Genomic DNA, 17,613 nt, shown 5'->3' with positions numbered 1-17,613 from the left:
GCTGGATTGCGAGGTTGGTGGTTCAAGCTCACCAGCAGCTCTTTAGAAACCCTATACATGGTCGCTATGAGTTGAAACCGACTCGACAGCACTTAACAATAGCAATCATGTGTCATGAACTGATTGAAACCCTTCACATTTGTAAACTCATGTACTAGATGAATACTGGATGAAGCAGGTTCTATTTTTCAGATGCGAAACCTCAGAGTCAAGCTGGTAACTCACGTAAGTAATATGTAGCTTACATGCCAAAGGAACTAGGAAGCAAAAGTACTCCCAAGCCACTTTGGTTTTCGGTTCTCTCCTGAAGAAAGTGGATCGAAAGTGTTGGTGGCTAATCTTAGTAAGAAATAGTTGATGAGTTTCGTTTTAAGAATGGGCCAGGTGGTGCATCGTCTTCTTCCTTCCTTTTTACTCAGTCTCCTAAACCCACGCCCCTTTTCATTTCAGAGTTAGCCTCTCAGCCCTTCTTCTTTCCTCCCACTTCTCCCCAATAAAGCCATTGGCCTCCCGCTCCAAGCCACCACGTAGTCTGGGAAACGCATCCACCGCAGTCTGCGTCGCGCTTCCGTGACGTACTCGGCGCGCCGTCGCCATCAGGAAGTGAGGCGGGGCCACGGGGCCGGCCGGCTGGTCGGGGGCGGGACCGCTGTCAGGACCGAGCTCCGGGACTCAGCGGCCATCGCTGTGTGAGCGGTCCGTTCCCCTCTCCCGCTCTTCGCCCTCCAGGGCTGAGCGGAGCCGGGTGGCGTCAAAGGCATAGCTCCAAGGTGCACCTCAGCCTCAGGGGCTCGGCCTCCAGCGCGGAGCAATGCCGGGCGCGGCGACAGCTCTGTGAGGCCGAAGCCGCGGCGCTGGGCGGCGGCAGTACCAGGCTGGGTCTGCTCATGGTGCCGCCACGACGCCATCGTGGGGCAGGAAGGCCAGGTAGGCAAGCAGGAAGGGCTGCAAACCACCCAAGCCGAAACTGGTGTTGAGGGTCAGCAAGCAGTCCTACCTGCAGCCCTTGGTGGTAGCCGAAGTGCCGTGACCAATTTGGGGAGGGTCTCTAGGGCCGGGTGAGGGGAGTCTGTCCAGGGCGCCCCATACTCGGTGGAATGTTGAGGAAGCTGCGAGTACTGTCGTCTCCGCGTAGGGCGCTGACCCAGTCTAGGAAGACATAACTGCCCTAACTTTCTGTGGCTCCCCCCTCTCCCCCGCCCCTTTAAGGAGGAGGGGCCCTTTTAACAGCTGTTTCCTCCCCTCGGCCCCTCGTGAGGTTCTGTTTTGATCTAAAATAACGAGATGGCGTGACAGGGGTGTGGCGCTCTTGGATAAGCACTGGACTGCTAACTTCAGGGTCGGCGGTTCAAACCCACCTGCAGCTCCATGGAGACCCGACGCAGGGTCACTATGGGTCTGAGCCGACTCGGTGATAACAACAAAGGCCACAAGTGAAAGGTTGGTGGGGAAGTGTGGCGGATGCTTTCCCCTTAGCTCTTGAGGTGACTGGAAAGGTGCCCCAAAACCCACAACAAATCACTTCGTCTCAAATATCCGAGCTCCTCTGGAGGAGATGAGGACGGGGAAGGCACTTTTAGGAACAGGCGCCTGTCTAGACTTTGTCCCTGGAGTGGATTCCTCTAGAGGGAGACGCAGATGGTGTTCTGTGTTTATGAAATTCTGAGAAACTATTTTCCAGCAGTAAACTGGACTGCAAACCACAAAGTCGGCGGTTCGAGCCCACCAGTAACTCCACGGGAGAAAGAAGAGACTTTCTGTTTCCAAAACAATTTACAGCTTCAGAAACAGGGAGGGTCTCTGTGAGTCAAAACTAACTCGACGGCATTTAACAACAACAACAACAAACTGTAGGTAAATATGCCGTTGCCAGGTACTTTTCAGGCCATAATGTAAAGTGTACAGTTGTTGTTGTTGTTAGGTGTCATCGAGTCAGTACCGACCCATAGCAACCTTATGCACAGCAGAACGAAACATTGCCCCATCCTGGGCCAACTTCACTAGTGTTGCCACGCTTGAGTCCATCGATGCTGCCACTTGGCTAATCCGCTAATTCATCTCGTTGGGGGTCTTCATCTTTTTCTCTGATCCTTCACCTTAACAAACATGATCTCTCTCTCCAGCGACTGGTCCCTCCTGACAATATGTCCCAGGTATGAGAGACGAAGCATCAAAGTCTAGAAGAGTGTTCAATTATATTTAATGCATTTTAGTGTCCCGGCTCCCCTCGCATTTCTATGTAAAGAGTAGAAAACGTGATAAATCTTATTTTGAACTTTGACATTTTCATAAACGTCATTTTGCTATTTTTAGGTGTACTGAGTTCTTCACCTCCTTTTAGACTGAGATCTGCCACGTTTTCAGGTACTTTTGAAGACATCAGAAAAGCCCTTAAAATCAGGTAAGTTTCACACCTAAATATTACTCTCTGGTGTTTCTAATGAACGCCATTTGTTTCTGTTGTACTAATTTTCTCATTTTATAAGGTTATTTTTCTAAAATCGTCTCTAATGGAATCTGTATTTCTAAAAACCAGACTGCAAATGGTGTGTGTATTTATCATGAAGCGGATGAATTCTCAGAGCAGTGGTTTCACTCAGCGCAGGCGAATGGCTCTTGGGATTGTTATTCTCTTACTTGTTGATGTGATATGGGTGGCTTCCTCTGAACTTACTTCGGTAGGTAATTCTTTTATGGGAATGATGTTACATTATAGTAGTAATAGTACCGTTAACCTGTAGGAGTTCTTAACCATTGCTATGTTTCAGATTTTGGATGTTGTTGAGACATTTATGTTTTCTTTGAGATTTAACTAATGTGAGTTCAAGTTGAAACTGAAAGGATACTCTTTGTTGTTTCATGCAGTTTTTATGTGTTTTTTAGGAAGAATGATTAGAGGCTATGTACATATTTTCTTAATATTTGAAGATGTTTCATTGATCTTTTAAAAATTCAATCTTCTTTCTATAAATCTTATTTTCTAGTGGAGCAACCATCCAGAATACAAAACAATTTGTCACCAATTAATAGAAAGTAAGACTTTTTGTGAACAATGAAAAATGAGTAATGCAATCTGAATTTTCTTGTACAGGTCACTGTTAATGTACCTGGATCAGCACGTGCATGCTTATATGTTTGCTGACTCAAACAAACATTGTGAAATGCACATTATGTATACAGTGATTGCTTTTACGTTATGTTTTATTTTGTCCTTGTTGATGATAGTTGTTAAGTGCCATCAAATCGTTTCCAACTCACAGCATCCCTGTAAAGCAGGAGTGGGGAAACTTTCTGCCAAGGGCCCTTTGGATATTTGTAACGTAATTTGCGGGCCAAACAAAATGATCAACTTAAACGTTAGCCTGTAAAATGTTATAGTTGGAACTGTGATTGCCTTGGCAGAGGCAGACCAAATGATTTTGTTGACCTTATATGCCCCTTGGACTGGGCGTTCCCCACCCCTGTTGTGCAGGGTTTCTAAGAAGCAGCTGGTGGGTTTGAGCTACTGACTTTGTGGTTTGCAGTCCAGTGCTGTTCCTACAGCCACCTACCAGAAGTAATAGGATATTTTAAGTTCATAAGCTGATTTTTCTTTCTACTTGTGTAATTACCTTATTCTGTATAGTTAGTTAATACCAATTCATGCTGAACCTACCCATGTGTGTCAGAGTAGGACTGTACTCCATAGGGTTTTGAATGACTGCTTTTTCAGTAGGAAATTGCCAGGCCTTTATTCTGAGGCACCTTTGGGTAAACTCAAACCTCCAACCTTTTGGTTAGCAGCTGAGTGCTTCTCAGAAAATCCATCTGAGTCTTGGAGGTGCTCGTTCCTCTTGGGTTGTTGTTTCTTCTAAGCCTTTTCAGTGCGCGGAACTAGGGATTATTTTTACTAAATTTTTTCAGGACACCAAAATTTTATGAGTTTTTACTGATATTTACAGCTTACATGATGATTATAAGTTTTTTTATCTTTCCTTTTTATTTTATTTTTTTTTTAATAAATTGAGTGAAAGTTTACAGAGAATATCATCAGTTTTACGTTCAACAAACCATACACTTTGTTTTATCTCAGTGATTGCAATCCCTTCCATGTAGCAACAGTTATCCCACTTTCTCCCTGTGGTTCCTATTTATTACCCACCTTCCCATCCCTTCTCAGATGTTGCCCTTTTGATATAGAATGATTGACTATTCCATTGTGATTGATTATAAGTTTTATATAAATACCTAATAATTTAAACTAGATGCAATTTTCCTGACATAATATTCTCTTTTGTGATTTGCTTCCTTTTTTTTATGCTATTTCCTCTGCTTGGGTAATTCTAGAAATTCAGGTAGCACAATGGTTAAAGTGCTTAACTTCTAGTTAGCAGGTCAGCAGTTTGAACCCATCATCTGCTTCCATAGATTGACAGCCTTGGAAACCCCATGGGGCAGTTCTGTATCCTGCTGCGTCCCTGTGAATTGGAATAAGATGTTTTTTTTACATCTTTACAAAGATGTTTATTTTTTTGAGTTGTGTTTTGTTGAGGTTTAATTCTTATTTAGTCCTGTAGATACAGATCAAGAATTTCCTCTCTTGGGACATTTCCATAATCTTCAGTTGCTCTGTCAAGCTTCCATGCACCCATAACTTCCATGCATATTCCTATTACGGTATTTACTGTATTGTATTCTTTTCCCATACATCTCATCTACTGGATGACAACCTCCTCAAGGGCAGGAAAATCTGTTTTATTCTTTAGCCCCCAAAACAGGTCCTAGTGAAGAGTAGGTTTTCACTGAATGCTGAGCAAAACTTTTATTTTTAACAGGTTGTTGTTGTTTTATTTGAGGATGTTGTTTGTATGCAAGACAATAAAGAGTATTCAGTAATGAATCTAAATTTTGTTTTTAATTCTTTTTGATCTTGTTCTTCCAAATGAATTTCTAAGGAGTTAAAAAAAATCGTTGATAACCCTTTTTGTTTTTGGAAATGGGTAATAAGATTTAAGGCCATTTCATAGTTGTCTGTAATATTTTTCTCTACAGTATGTTTTTACCCAGTACAACAAACCATTCTTCAGTACCTTTGCAAAAACGTCTATGTTTGTTCTATACCTCTTGGGCTTTGTTATTTGGAAGCCTTGGAGACAACAGTGTACAAGAGGATTTCGAGGAAAACATGCTGCTTTTGTAAGTTGTTATTTTATCTTTTAATTTTAGTTGTCTGATGGGAAGAGAATATATTTTTCAGAGTTTAAATGTGATTAACACTAGTTTATGTAAGGATAGTCAGATGTAAGTTCAGGTAAGTGAGTAAAGTAGCATGATACAAGAAGCATCAGCTTTTGTTTAAAATTTTAAGTTTATGGTCTGGTTAGTGCTATCAGAATAGCTTATGAAAAATGAAAAGTGCATGATTACTTGCTTTCTTCTTGCCCCATCACATCTTTTTGAAGTTGTTAAAAAATAATTAAATTAGCCAAAATTAGTTAATCTGGGAAGAGTGGTACAAAGTAAGGAATAAGAATATCTAGAATCTTTACTTATTTGCAGACTGACTATTATTTAATTCGTTGATAGGGTGATACTAGAAATAAATTGTCTTTCTAAATTTTGTTTGTTATTATTGAGAATGTTTATAGCAAAGCGTACACCTATTTAATAGGTTCTAAATGTATAATTTAAGGAGCTCTGGTAGCGTAGTGGTCACGAATCCGGCTGTTAACCTCAAGGTCAGCAGTTGGAAACTACCAGCTGTTCTGTGGGAGAAAGATGAGGCTTCCTGCTCCTGTAAAGATTTACAGCCTCGGAAACCCTGTACAAGGTCGCTATGAGTTGGAACCCACTCCACAGCACACAGCCACCACCAATGTATAATTTCGTGACATTTATCAAATCCTTTGAATTGTACAACCATTCTCGCCCTCCTTTTGTGAGTTGATCCTCCCTCATTAACGTATACTCACTGCCCCCTGGGGGGTTCCAGTTCTTCACATCCAAATTAAAATTTGTTGTTTTGCTTCTTTTTTTTTTCTTAGCCACCCTTGTTTGTTGTTGTGTCACTTAGCTCCTACTCATAGCCACCCTGTGTAGGGTTTCCCAGAGCAGCTGGTAGGTTTGAGCTGTGGACTTTGAAATTAGCAAAGTCTTACAACACCATTCCAGCACCTTAGCCATCCTATTGTGAATGAAAAGGTGTAACATGCTAGTTTTGATTAACATATTTCATGGCTAATAATGCTGGACATCTTTTCTGTATTTGGTAGCCCTTTGAAGGTTTTCTTTGATGAAATGTCTTTTAGTAATATGCCCATTTTATGCTTGTGACTTTTGGTGTGGCACTGTAGGATAAGCACTGGACTGCGAACCACATGCCAGTGATTCAAACCCACCAGCTGCTCCTCGGAAACCCTATACAGGGTTGCTGTGAGTCGCAATCAACTCGACAGCACCTTAGCAATAACAAATGATGGCGATACTTGTGCTTTTGTTGTTGTGAAGTTTTATACATATGCTCTTGTTGTTAAGTGCAGTAGAGTCAGTTCCAACCCATAGCAACCCTGTAGAGGGTTTCCGAGGAGCAGCTGGTGAGCTTGAACCGCCATTGTAGTTCATACAACTTCGCAGTCTGGCACATTAACCCACAGCACCACACCAGGACTCCTTTATACATATACACATATAAATATGTATATGTATATATACATAATTTTGGTATTAGATTTTTGTTGGATATATGGTTTCTCAAGATAGTTTCAAAATAATTGCTTTACAGACTAAAATGAAAATATATTTTTAGAGTATATTTCAGTTTGGTATTAACAGATGTGTTACCATCAGGTTAATTCTAACCTGATAGGACAAGGTAGAACTGCCCATAGCATTTCCAAAGTTGTAATCTTTACAGAAGCAAATTGCCGCATCTTTTTACTGCAGAGCAGCTGGTAGGTTTGAACCACCAAGCGTTTGATTAGCAGCTGAGTGCTTTACCTCTACACCAACAGGACAACTTTCCAGATGATATGGATAATCAAATTATATTCTTCCATTGAGTTAACTTAACCTACTGATTCATGGTGTTGAAAGAAATTGTAATTTGCTCAGTGATACATATTGCCCTGATAGAAGTAGAAACTGAATTTTGAGATGCAAAATATGAAAAAAAGTCTCATTAATTCCTTTATTTGTACTGTTTTTTGAAGCTAAAATAGTTTTTCTTGTCTTAGTTAATAAATACATTGTTGAGGAATGTGTTCATATACTCAGAGTTTTGTCAGGGTCTTTTTATGTATTCTTTTGATATAAATGGATAGGAACTTTTTTATACACAGTTATATCATATATGTAAGATAAATTCCTGAACGCCTAATTGCTGGATAAAAGAGTAAAGTCATTTTTTTAAGCCTTTGATTCCTCCTGCTGAATTACCTTCTAGAATGGTTGCACCACTTCATACCTCTGTTATTGTTGTTAAGTGCCGTCGAGTCGATTCCGACCCATAGCACCTCTGTATAGGGTTTCTAGGGTCAGTGGTGAGCTTGAACCACTGACCATGCGGCTCAAATGAGTTTGCAATGCAGCTCATTAGCCCACAGCACCACACCAGGACTCTGCATACTTCTATTAGCAGTGTATTAGCGTTAATTCTTACCAAACCCCGAATGTTTGCCATTTTGATAGGTGAACAGTAGTGTCTTGCCTTAATCTGAAAGTATTTGCTTACTTTTTAAGATATCTGTTAACCAGTATGGAATTATTTTCTGAGTTGCCTTTGTCTTGTCCATTTTTCTACATGGAATCCTTTTGTTTTTTTCTTGCAGATTTTATGAGATTGCTCTCTGGTATTTGAATCCTTCAGTGTCACTTGCCAATTGTATGACCTAAGGCAAGTTACTTATCTAGTGTAGTGGATCAAGCAGAGTCCTGATGTGGAGCTGTAAGATCAGTGGTTCAAACCCGCCAGCTGCTCCTTGGAAACCCTATGCAGGGTCACTATGAGTCAGAATCGACTCAGCGTAACTTAACAACAACAATGGTTAAAGCACAAAATGGTCACCAGTTCAATCCCACCAGCTGTCCTGCAGGAGAAAGATATGTGTGTGTGCTTCTGTATAGATTGTTCTTGTTCTTAAGTGCCGTCGAGTTGGTTCCAACCCATAGCGACCCTGAACAGGGTTTCCGAGACTGTAAATCTTTATGGGAGCAGAAAGCCTCATCTTTCTCCCATGGAGCAGCTGGTAGTTTCTAACTGCTGACCTTGTGGTTTGCAACCCGATTCATAGCCACTATGCTACCAGAACTCCTTGTGGAAAGATTACAGCCTTGGAAACCCTATAGAGTAGCTCTGTCTTCTAGGATTGCTTGTGTGCATTGGAATCAACTTGAAGGCAGTGGGTTTGGGTTTGCACCTTAGTTTGTTTGTAAAGCATTGAGAATGTTAGGATTACTGTGAGTATGACATGAAATTATAAATATATCTCTGTATCTATCTATCTATCTATCTATCTATCTATCTATCTATCTATCTATCTATCTATCTATGGAGCTCTGGTAACATAGTGATTATGAATTGGGCTGCGAACCTCAGGGTCAGCAGTTTGAAACTACCAGCTGTTCCGCGGGAGACATGAGGCTTTCTCTCCTATAAAGATTTACAGCCTTTAAAACCCTGTACAGGGTCCCTATGAGTCGGAACTGACTCCCTGGCACATAACAACAACATATAAATATAAAATATAACATGGAGTCCTGGTGTGGTGCTGTGGGTTAATGCGCTAGGCTGCAAAGCCATTTGAACTGCAAGGTCCGCGGTTCAAACACACCAGCTGCTCCTTAGGAACCCTCTATAGGGTCTTGTGCAGAAGATTTGCCTAATATAATACATCATTTGATTTCTTGACTCTTGCTTCCACAAGTGTTGATTGTAGATCTAAACAAAATTAAGTCTGACAACTTTGATCTTTTCTGTACTTCCAATGATATTATTTATTGATCTAGTGGTGAAGACACTGGTGAGCTTGAACCTTTGACCTTGCCATTCAAACCAACCTTACAGTCCAGTTCATCAACCGAGTATTAAAGCTGTATCTGTGTCACAGTCAGTATGGCAGAGATCAGCTTGAATCCAGTTCCTACCTGAAAAATGGATCCAGTCTTTACCATCTCACCTTTCCACTCCTTATCACTAGCCACTTCTTTGCCCAGAACACTTCTTCAGATCATAACCACCCAGAGTTAGATCAGACCCCATCCCTGGCTACCCTGAACTGATTGAATACATCCCTGGCCACCTGAGCCCAGGCCATTGGGGCAACCAGAGGCTTAAGAGTCTGCATAACTTTTGCACTTCCGACCATCTGGCCTTCCTCTCTCTGTAGTCCCCTGGAACTAGGTCACAAACTAGAAGAACTCTATGCTTCATTCATTGCCGTGCAACCTTCTCTATCATGTAGCCATCTAGAGTGGTGTCTATACAAGTCAACTCTGTATTGCCTGCCTCTGTGAGTGTGTTAATAATTCTGTCTCTTAATAATTCTCAACACTTAGGGAAACTGTGACTGTACTTAATGAGCACTTGTCTGCTAAATCATTAAGAGACCAGAAGAACAAAAGGTGTGTGTTGGAAGAAGTACAGCCATAGTGCTCCTTAAAATTAGAATGGCGAGACTTCATCTCTCATACTTTGCACATGTTATCAAGAGGGTCCAGTCCCTAGAGAAGGACATCCTGCTTGCTAAAGTGTAAGGTTAGTGATAAAAAGGAAGACAGCCAACGAGGTGGATTGATGCAATAGCAGCAGCAGTGGGCTCAAGCCTAATGACAGTTGTGAGAATGTTACAGGACTGGGCAGTGTTTTGTTCTATGGTGCAAAGGGTCACAATGGTTTAGAGCCTACTCAATGGTACCAAACAACATAACAATAATTACTTTGAAGAGTTAGCTCTTCCTTAGTTTTGTTTTGAGTGCCTTCAAACCTGAGGGGCTCATCTCCCAGCACTATTTTGGATAATGTTTTACTGCTGTTCATAATGTTTTTATCATCTTTAACTATATCAGACAGTGTTCACTGCTACTCATAAGGTTTTCAGTGGCTCAGTGGCTAACCATTCAGAAATGGTCTGCTTCTCCCTATTCTTAGTTTGTCGTAGTCTGGAAGCTCTGCTGAAACTTGTTCACCATGGGTGACTCTGTTGGTATTTAAAATACTGGTGGCACAGCTTCCAGCATCACAGCAACACACAAGTCAATACAATATGACAAACTTACAGACAACTGGTAGGATTTATACTTATAGCAACTGATTTATTATAATAAGAAATATACAATCAGATAGTCATCTGGTCAGGTCTGGGAAAGGCCCTAGTATAAGGGTTTCTTGCTGAACTCTCTTCAAGGTGTGGATGTTCTCACCAATCCAGAAAGCCCTGAAGAGAGACCTACAAAGTCCAGAGTACCCTAATCATCAGGACCTCAATGAATCTGCATGATTGGGACCTTAACGCATGGTTATGATCAATCCAGTCTTAATACACAAAACTCCTCATGCCCCCTTTCTTCCTGATATTAGTTGATAGATGTGGAGTCTGTGGAGTCCCTACTTACCTTGCTGTTTTGGATAACAGAGCATCTTAATTGCCCAGGCGATTTCAGAAACCACATATAAAAGGCTAAAACTAATTTTTGTCCCAGTCTCATTAGCAAAATTAAGATGATGGTTCCTGCCTTATTTGGTTAAATCAAGAGAAAGATAAGGCTTTCTACTCCAGTAAAGATTTACAGCCTCGGAAACCCTATATAGGGTCGCTATGTGTCAGAATCGATTCCACGGGATACCACCACCACCACCATTTGGATGAATACTTGGCATGAATAATGGCTTCCATTATTATTAATAGTTATAGCCCTGAGCTACAGTGGTTAAAACACTCTGTTGCCAACCAAAAGGCTGGAAGTTGAAACCCACTGGTCACTCTGCATGAGAAAGATGTGGCAATTGTCTGTAAAGATTACAGCCTTGGACACTTCATGGGAGTTGGTCTGTCTTATAGGAGTGCTACAACGGGAATTGACTGAACAGCAACATGGTTTTTAATTTTATAGTCTTACAGGTCTATTCTGGATTTTTGGTCAGATTCTGGTCTGTGCCTGACTAGTATTATTTTATAAAACAGTTTTAACTGAATTTGATATCCTGTTTTTTGTATTTAGTTTACAGATGCTGAAGGTTATTTTGCTCCTTGCACAACAGATACAACTATGAATAGTTGTTTGGTAAGTGTTTCTTTATTCATCAAAAATGGAAATGGTAACAAATTAAAAAAGAAGAGAGCAGATAGAGTTGAGCTCTGGCGGGGAGGACTGAATCAGCTGTAATGACTCCATAGCAGTATTAGGCTGTAGATAGAGCTCAGCATTGCCCTCCATGAGAAGGGTCATTTAGTCTTTCTCTCCTTAGGAATATCTGGGGCTAGAGGTAAGCTGTTCAGCATGGCAGGGTAGGGGGTGGGAGGAGAGGATAATTAAGGAATGGACAGAGTAAAGGACAGTACTTTGTTTCTTACCAACTTTGCCACTTCATGTTCTTCATTATATTATTATTTACAAACAGATGTTTTTGCTTGACACTGAGAATTTTTATGCAGATTTTTATTTCTCCCGTAAATATTATTAGAGTACCTACTGTCTGTTGTGCATAGGGTCACTATGAGTTGGAACTGACTTGATGGCATCTAACAACAACAACAATATATGTTACAAAGGAGCTCTGGTGGTGTAGTGGGTTACATGTTGAACTGCTAACCTCAAGATCAGTAATTATCCTTAGGAGAAGGATGAAGCTTTCTGCTGCTATAAAGATTTACAGCCTCAGAAACCCTATATGGGTCACTGTAAGTCGCATGCATCTACCACCACCAGCATGTGTTAGGCAGTTATTTTAGGTTCTGGATATACAGAAATACAGGTTATGTTCCAACATGACAATTATTTTTTTGTTGTTAAGTGCCGTTAAGTCAATTCCAACTCATAGTGACCCTGAATAGGGTTTCCAAGGAGTGACTGGTGAGTGTGAACCACTGCCCTTGTTGTTTAAACCAACCTTGTGGTCCAGTGCTTTTTCCTTCAGGGCTTCAGTGTGAGATTATGCGTCGATTATTGTCAGACAATTTATAAATGAAGTAATTAACATACTTATTTTAAGGATTGACAATCTTAACTGGAGAGTGAATGTTTTATTTGGGATTCTTTACAGAAAAAACTCATGAGGTATATATAAATAGATATCTAGAGAAATTTACTTTAAAGAAATGGCTCATGCAATTGTGGGCTAGCAAGTTCCAAATGCTGCAGTGAAGAGGTCAGTATAACAAAGAGACTTGTCTATTTCCAAATTCTGTAGTCTCTTAGTTTATTGAGTTTTTACCATTAGCTACCTTCTATGCCAGGAGAAATCAAACAGGTAGAAGTATATTCTGTTAATTCAAGAAACAGCCTAGTTGAAAAGATGTGTTTTAAATAGAGATTATTGGAAGAACATTTGCCTAAGTAATTGATTAATTTAGACACACCTAAAAAATTGAGCTTTACAGCATGGTCAGAAAAACCTGACTTAATTCTGTGTCTTCCATTTTGTTGTTTTATATTCCAGCTTGTTTTGTAATAGGTATTTGAGGAGGTCTTTGTGAGGACTAATATAACCAACTACCTTCTCCTTTGCAATATATGTTCAGTAAGGACAGAAACTCTGTACTATTCACTCTTGTCTCTCCAGGACCTAGAACATTGCTTGACAGAGTGGAGGCTCAATGTGTATTTGTTAATAGACCAAGTGCAAAGAGATGGAAAATAATCTGTGAGCTGAAGGGTCTGTTTCTATGACATTTAAATATTATATATTGTAATGTGACAATGATGCTTTATTAAATTACTACTTTTAAACAGGTTCTTTTTTGTCATTGTATCTGTGTAGATCAGTTGGATTTCCGTTTTAAGCCTTAAAAATTGGTTTTGGGAAATTTATGATTTTTAAATATGGTGGCAAACCCATTTTGGGGATAGTATCTGTGTCTACCATCCACTTAATTTTTTTCTAAGATACCAGCTATGATAGTTGCTGCTTATTTTTTTTTAATCTGTATCTGTTAACATTCCAGAGTGAACCTCTGTATGTTCCTGTGAAATTTCATGATCTTCCAAGTGAAAAGCCTGACAGCACAAATACTGATTCTGAAAAAAGTAAGCAAAATTTAGGATTTCATAAATCAGAAATGGACAGAAATTTTATCTTCATCCAAGTCACCCAAAATTTAGTGATTCTGTGAGTTCACTGGGTTCACCTACCTAGAGCAAAGAAAAGTGAAGAAAATCTAAGACGCATGGGAATAATTTGTCCAAAGGAATAATGCTATAAGTGAACACAAGTCTTCAGTCTAGTGATGTTGGCTGGGTCTGCAACCTTCTGGAAGTTTTTTGTGTACAGTCTTTTTTTTATTAATTAAATGAGGATTAATTTCCAAATACCAGAAACTTCTAGAGCTACATCATTTTTTTTGTTTTTACATAAACACGTTGTCTTCAACCATGCCTTCAAAAGACTGATGGTTACTGATAGGCGCTTTGTTGGCTGTGAGAATTTTATAAAGAATGTCTTTACCTATAATATTCTGTGTAAGGAATGTGTCTGTAGGGGATATTATATTTGCTTGCTCCGAAAAGTAGTTCTCATAAATTGGTATCCACGAGGAAAGACTCAGATAAGATTTAACTATAAGTGCTAAAATAATAGTCCTATTACAATCCTGGATCAGTTCATTGTGCATGCACACAATTGCAGAAACAGTGTTTTAATAGTGATCTCATTTTAAAACCTTTAAAGCATTTTTATAGATGAAACCACTTTTATTGTTAACCTCTTTGAATGAGCAAAGCCGCCCACTTAAGAATAGACACTGAAGATAAACAAGGGTGTAAAGGTGAATGGAACTACACCCACGAATATATAGGGTTTCACAGGATATTTCATAATGTGTATATATAAATGTGCTGACTCAATGGCACTCAGCAGCAGCAACTTTAGTGAATAGCGACTGAGGTCTTAAAAGCTCATGAGTGGCCATCTAAGATGCCCATTTAGAGCAAAGAAAAGTGTAGAAAAGCCAACACGCATGGAAACAATTAGTCCAAAGGAATAATGGGCCAAGTGAACACCAGCCTTTAGGACCCTAAGGCCCAAACTGAATGATACCTGCCTACTACTGCTGACTACTCTGAAAGGGCTCATAACAGGCAGTCCTGGATAGAATGGGGGCAGAATGTAGAACAAAACTCAGTAATAATTGGTGGAGCCTTGGAGCCTATAGCCCTTAGCCACCTTTCAGGCCTGAAACTGAACTCACTCCATGGCACATTTTTCAGCTAAAGGATAGATGGGTTTCTCCAGTGAACAATAACACCTGGGAGGTACATTTCCCTTAGAGCAGCCATACGAGATCAAAACGGCAGCATTTGCCCAGAGATAAAGCTCGAGGCAGGAAGGGATAGGAAAGAACAAACCAAGTAGGAAGGAAGAGTGCTGTTACACTGTGAGGATTTTAATGTCACGAATCAAAGTGGATATGATTGTTGAATGGAAAACCAATTTTCTGTGTAAAATTTCACCCAAATCACGATAAAAAGTTAGGAAAAATGAATATAATGATTATTTTTTTATACTCTAAGCCTGATCATACATCTATTAGGTAATATGCATTTTTCAGTAAATTAAAATTTGTGACTTTTGTTGGTGAAAAAGGAAAACATTTAATGATTTTTGTTCTGTATTTTTTCTCTTAAGCTCCTAAAAAGTCTCGTGTAAGGTTCAGTAATATTATGGAAATTCGACAGCTCCCATCAAGCCATGCATTGGAAGCTAAGTTGTCACGCATGTCATATCCTGCAGTGAAAGAACAAGAGTCCATACTAAAAACTGTGGGGAAACTTAATGCAACTCAAGTAGCAAAAATAAGCTTTTTTTTTTGCTTTGTGGTAGGTCTTCTCTTTTTTATATGTGTTTGGGACATAAATTTCAAACAGTAGTGCATATCAATAATATGTATTGAGGTGTAAGACTATTAGGCTGCTTAGTTGTGGCTTTAAACTCGTTGGGGAATTAGTGTATCAAAACTTAGTAAATGCTTATTACACCTCAGTGAATTAGAGCTCCATACATGCATCCTTGACCATTAAAGAGACACATGCATGCATATATATGTTGTTAAGTGCCACTGAGTCGGTTCTGATTCACAGTGACCCTATAGAGGGTGTTTGAGGAGTGGCTGGTTACTTTGAATTGCGGGCCTTGCAATTCAAACCAACCTTGCAGTCCAGTTCATTATCCTGAAGTGCCACACCGGGACTCCTTGTGTAATGGTAAGCACTCTGGACTTTGAATCCAGATTATGTATGAGAAGGCTTCCAAAAGTTTGTGGGAAAATTCTGTTATCTTTTAATCCCGTTTTTCTGTGAACTTTTTAAAGCTCCCTCATATATGTGTTCATATGTGAGTATCTAAAGTGCTACGATTAGATTACAAATGAACTGTGCCCCCAAATCTGTCTTTAAGTTGACTTTGTTCAGAAGCTGGAATTGTTAGGTTCATATCTAACATCACCTAGTTAAGTGTTAGTCTGGGGGTCTTCAAAAAATTCATGGAAAAAAATTCCATTATCTTTTAGTTATATTTTTTCATGAACTTTATGAAGTCCCCTTGCATAGTGTAACTTTCTATGCATTAAAAAAATAAACTTCCAGATGCACAAAACCATCATTAGCATAGTACTGTAGGAGCTCTGGTAGCGTAGTGGTTACAAATTGGTCTGCAAACCTCAAGGTCAGCAGTTGGAAACTACCAGCTCTTCCGTGGGAGAAAGATGAGGCTTTCTGCTTCCGTAAAGATTTACAGCCTCAGAAACCCTGTGCAGGGTCGCTATGAGTTGGAACTGACTCCATGGCACATAACAACAACAACATAGTAATTATAATAATAACAATGTTTTTATGTACCTAACAAAGTAGCACCTATTTGTTATTATGGTCCACGGTGCTTCGGTGGCACACCAGCCACTCTGCAGGAGAAAGATGGGGTTTCTCCTCCCATACAGATTTAAAGTCTATAGAAGATCACTGAGTTGGAATCAAGTCTGTGATAGTGAGATTTTTGAGTACCTCAAAATTTCTACATAATGGACTTTACTGGGGTTGATTTTTAACTACATGTTGTACTGTATGTAAATCAGACGTTCATAACTCAAGGACTGACTGCTGGTATATACGTGGTCCCTGACATAATGACATATTTGAGTCCCTTCAAGTCCCTTATCGTTAGTTATATGAGAATTTGAGTCCAAAAGTGTTGTTATAGAAACCTTTATTAGACAAAGCTATCAAAATGTGAAGTTGTTGTTTATTTCTCAGATTATCTTCCATCTAAGTCTATATACTTCTGAAGGTGGTGTTTCCATTTCTCTTTCCTTTCCCAAAGGATTATGCACTCGTCAATGCATACCACTTTAAAATGGTAGTTTTTGCATCTTTGAGGGACTTAGATTGTGTTCATTTTCAATGTTATTTGAATTTGGGAAACAAAAGCTCAGAGGGGCAAGATTAGGGTTGTAGAGTAGATGGGGGAAGATTTACCAATGAAACTCTTATAGGACAGCCCCTGCTGCTCTTGAAGAATGAGCAGGTGCTTTATTTTTATGGAAAAAAATTCCTCAGCACAACTTTCCTGGCCTTTTCTTAACCAGTGCAGTTTTCTACTTTTTGATTGTCCAGTGTCTTTTCAAAAAAACTATCAAGACTACCTCTTTGAGATCTAAAAACTTGCCATAACCTGAGCTGAACTCGGCCTTTGAATAGAACTGACCAAGTAGATTGCCTAAGGTACCGCAGTGTGGGTTGAACCTTTTATTGGAATGCCCCCTTATGCAACTAATATGATCACAGAGATATATTTAAACACGTTTGGTTTGGAATAAAATTGCTTGTGTATGAACTCAAACCCTAGCAGCAGTACTTTATGACTTACCTTGGTACTGCATATGCTGTTACAGGGCATGACATACTGATGTAATCATGTTTTAAGTTTATATGTAATATTGCCAAGACCTCAAAGGCAAAGATGAATTTATAAAGGTATTGATAATGTTGTTGTTGTTAGGTGCCATCAAGTAAGTACCGACCCATAGTGACCTTATGCACAACAGAATGAAACACTGCCCGATCCTGGGCCACCCTCACTACTGTTGCCACGCTTGAGTCCATTGATGCAGCTACTTGGCCAATCCATCTCGTTGGGGGTCATCCTCTTTTCCTCTGACCCTCCACCTTACCAAACATGATGTGCTTCTCCAGTGACTAGTCCCTCCTGACAATATGTCCAAAGTATGAGAGAAGAAGTTTGACCATCTTGGCTTCCAAAGAGCACTCTGGCTGCCCTTCTTCTAAAATGGATCTGTTGGTTCTTATGGCAGCCCATGGCACTTTCAGTATTCTTTTCCAACACCATAACTCAAAAGCATCAATGCTTCTAAGGTCTTCCTTACTCACTGTCCAGCTTTCACATGCATATGAGGTTATTGAAAATACCATGGC

The 17,613-nt window shown here is 39.9% G+C and overlaps 1 protein-coding gene across 1 annotated transcript in view; it reads left to right on the top strand.

The window, feature by feature from the left end:
* Positions 1-687: 687 nt before the first annotated feature.
* SLC35F5 (solute carrier family 35, member F5) overlaps positions 688-17,613 on the top strand; it is a 65,415-nt gene continuing 48,489 nt past the window's right edge. The window contains exons 1-7 of the mRNA XM_006834589.1: positions 688-927; positions 2,314-2,401; positions 2,537-2,678; positions 5,032-5,175; positions 11,194-11,256; positions 13,137-13,218; positions 14,816-15,006. Of these exons, the coding sequence (XP_006834652.1) occupies positions 888-927; positions 2,314-2,401; positions 2,537-2,678; positions 5,032-5,175; positions 11,194-11,256; positions 13,137-13,218; positions 14,816-15,006 (750 nt within the window). The 5' untranslated portion in view covers positions 688-887. The remainder of the gene's footprint in view (positions 928-2,313; positions 2,402-2,536; positions 2,679-5,031; positions 5,176-11,193; positions 11,257-13,136; positions 13,219-14,815; positions 15,007-17,613) is intronic.

Source organism: Chrysochloris asiatica, unplaced genomic scaffold, assembly GCF_000296735.1.
Source record: "Chrysochloris asiatica unplaced genomic scaffold, ChrAsi1.0 scaffold00012, whole genome shotgun sequence".
In the NCBI taxonomy this organism is placed as follows: domain Eukaryota; kingdom Metazoa; phylum Chordata; class Mammalia; order Afrosoricida; family Chrysochloridae; genus Chrysochloris; species Chrysochloris asiatica.
Note: the sequence above shows the minus strand (reverse complement) of the source record. Positions and strands in the feature narration are given on the sequence as shown.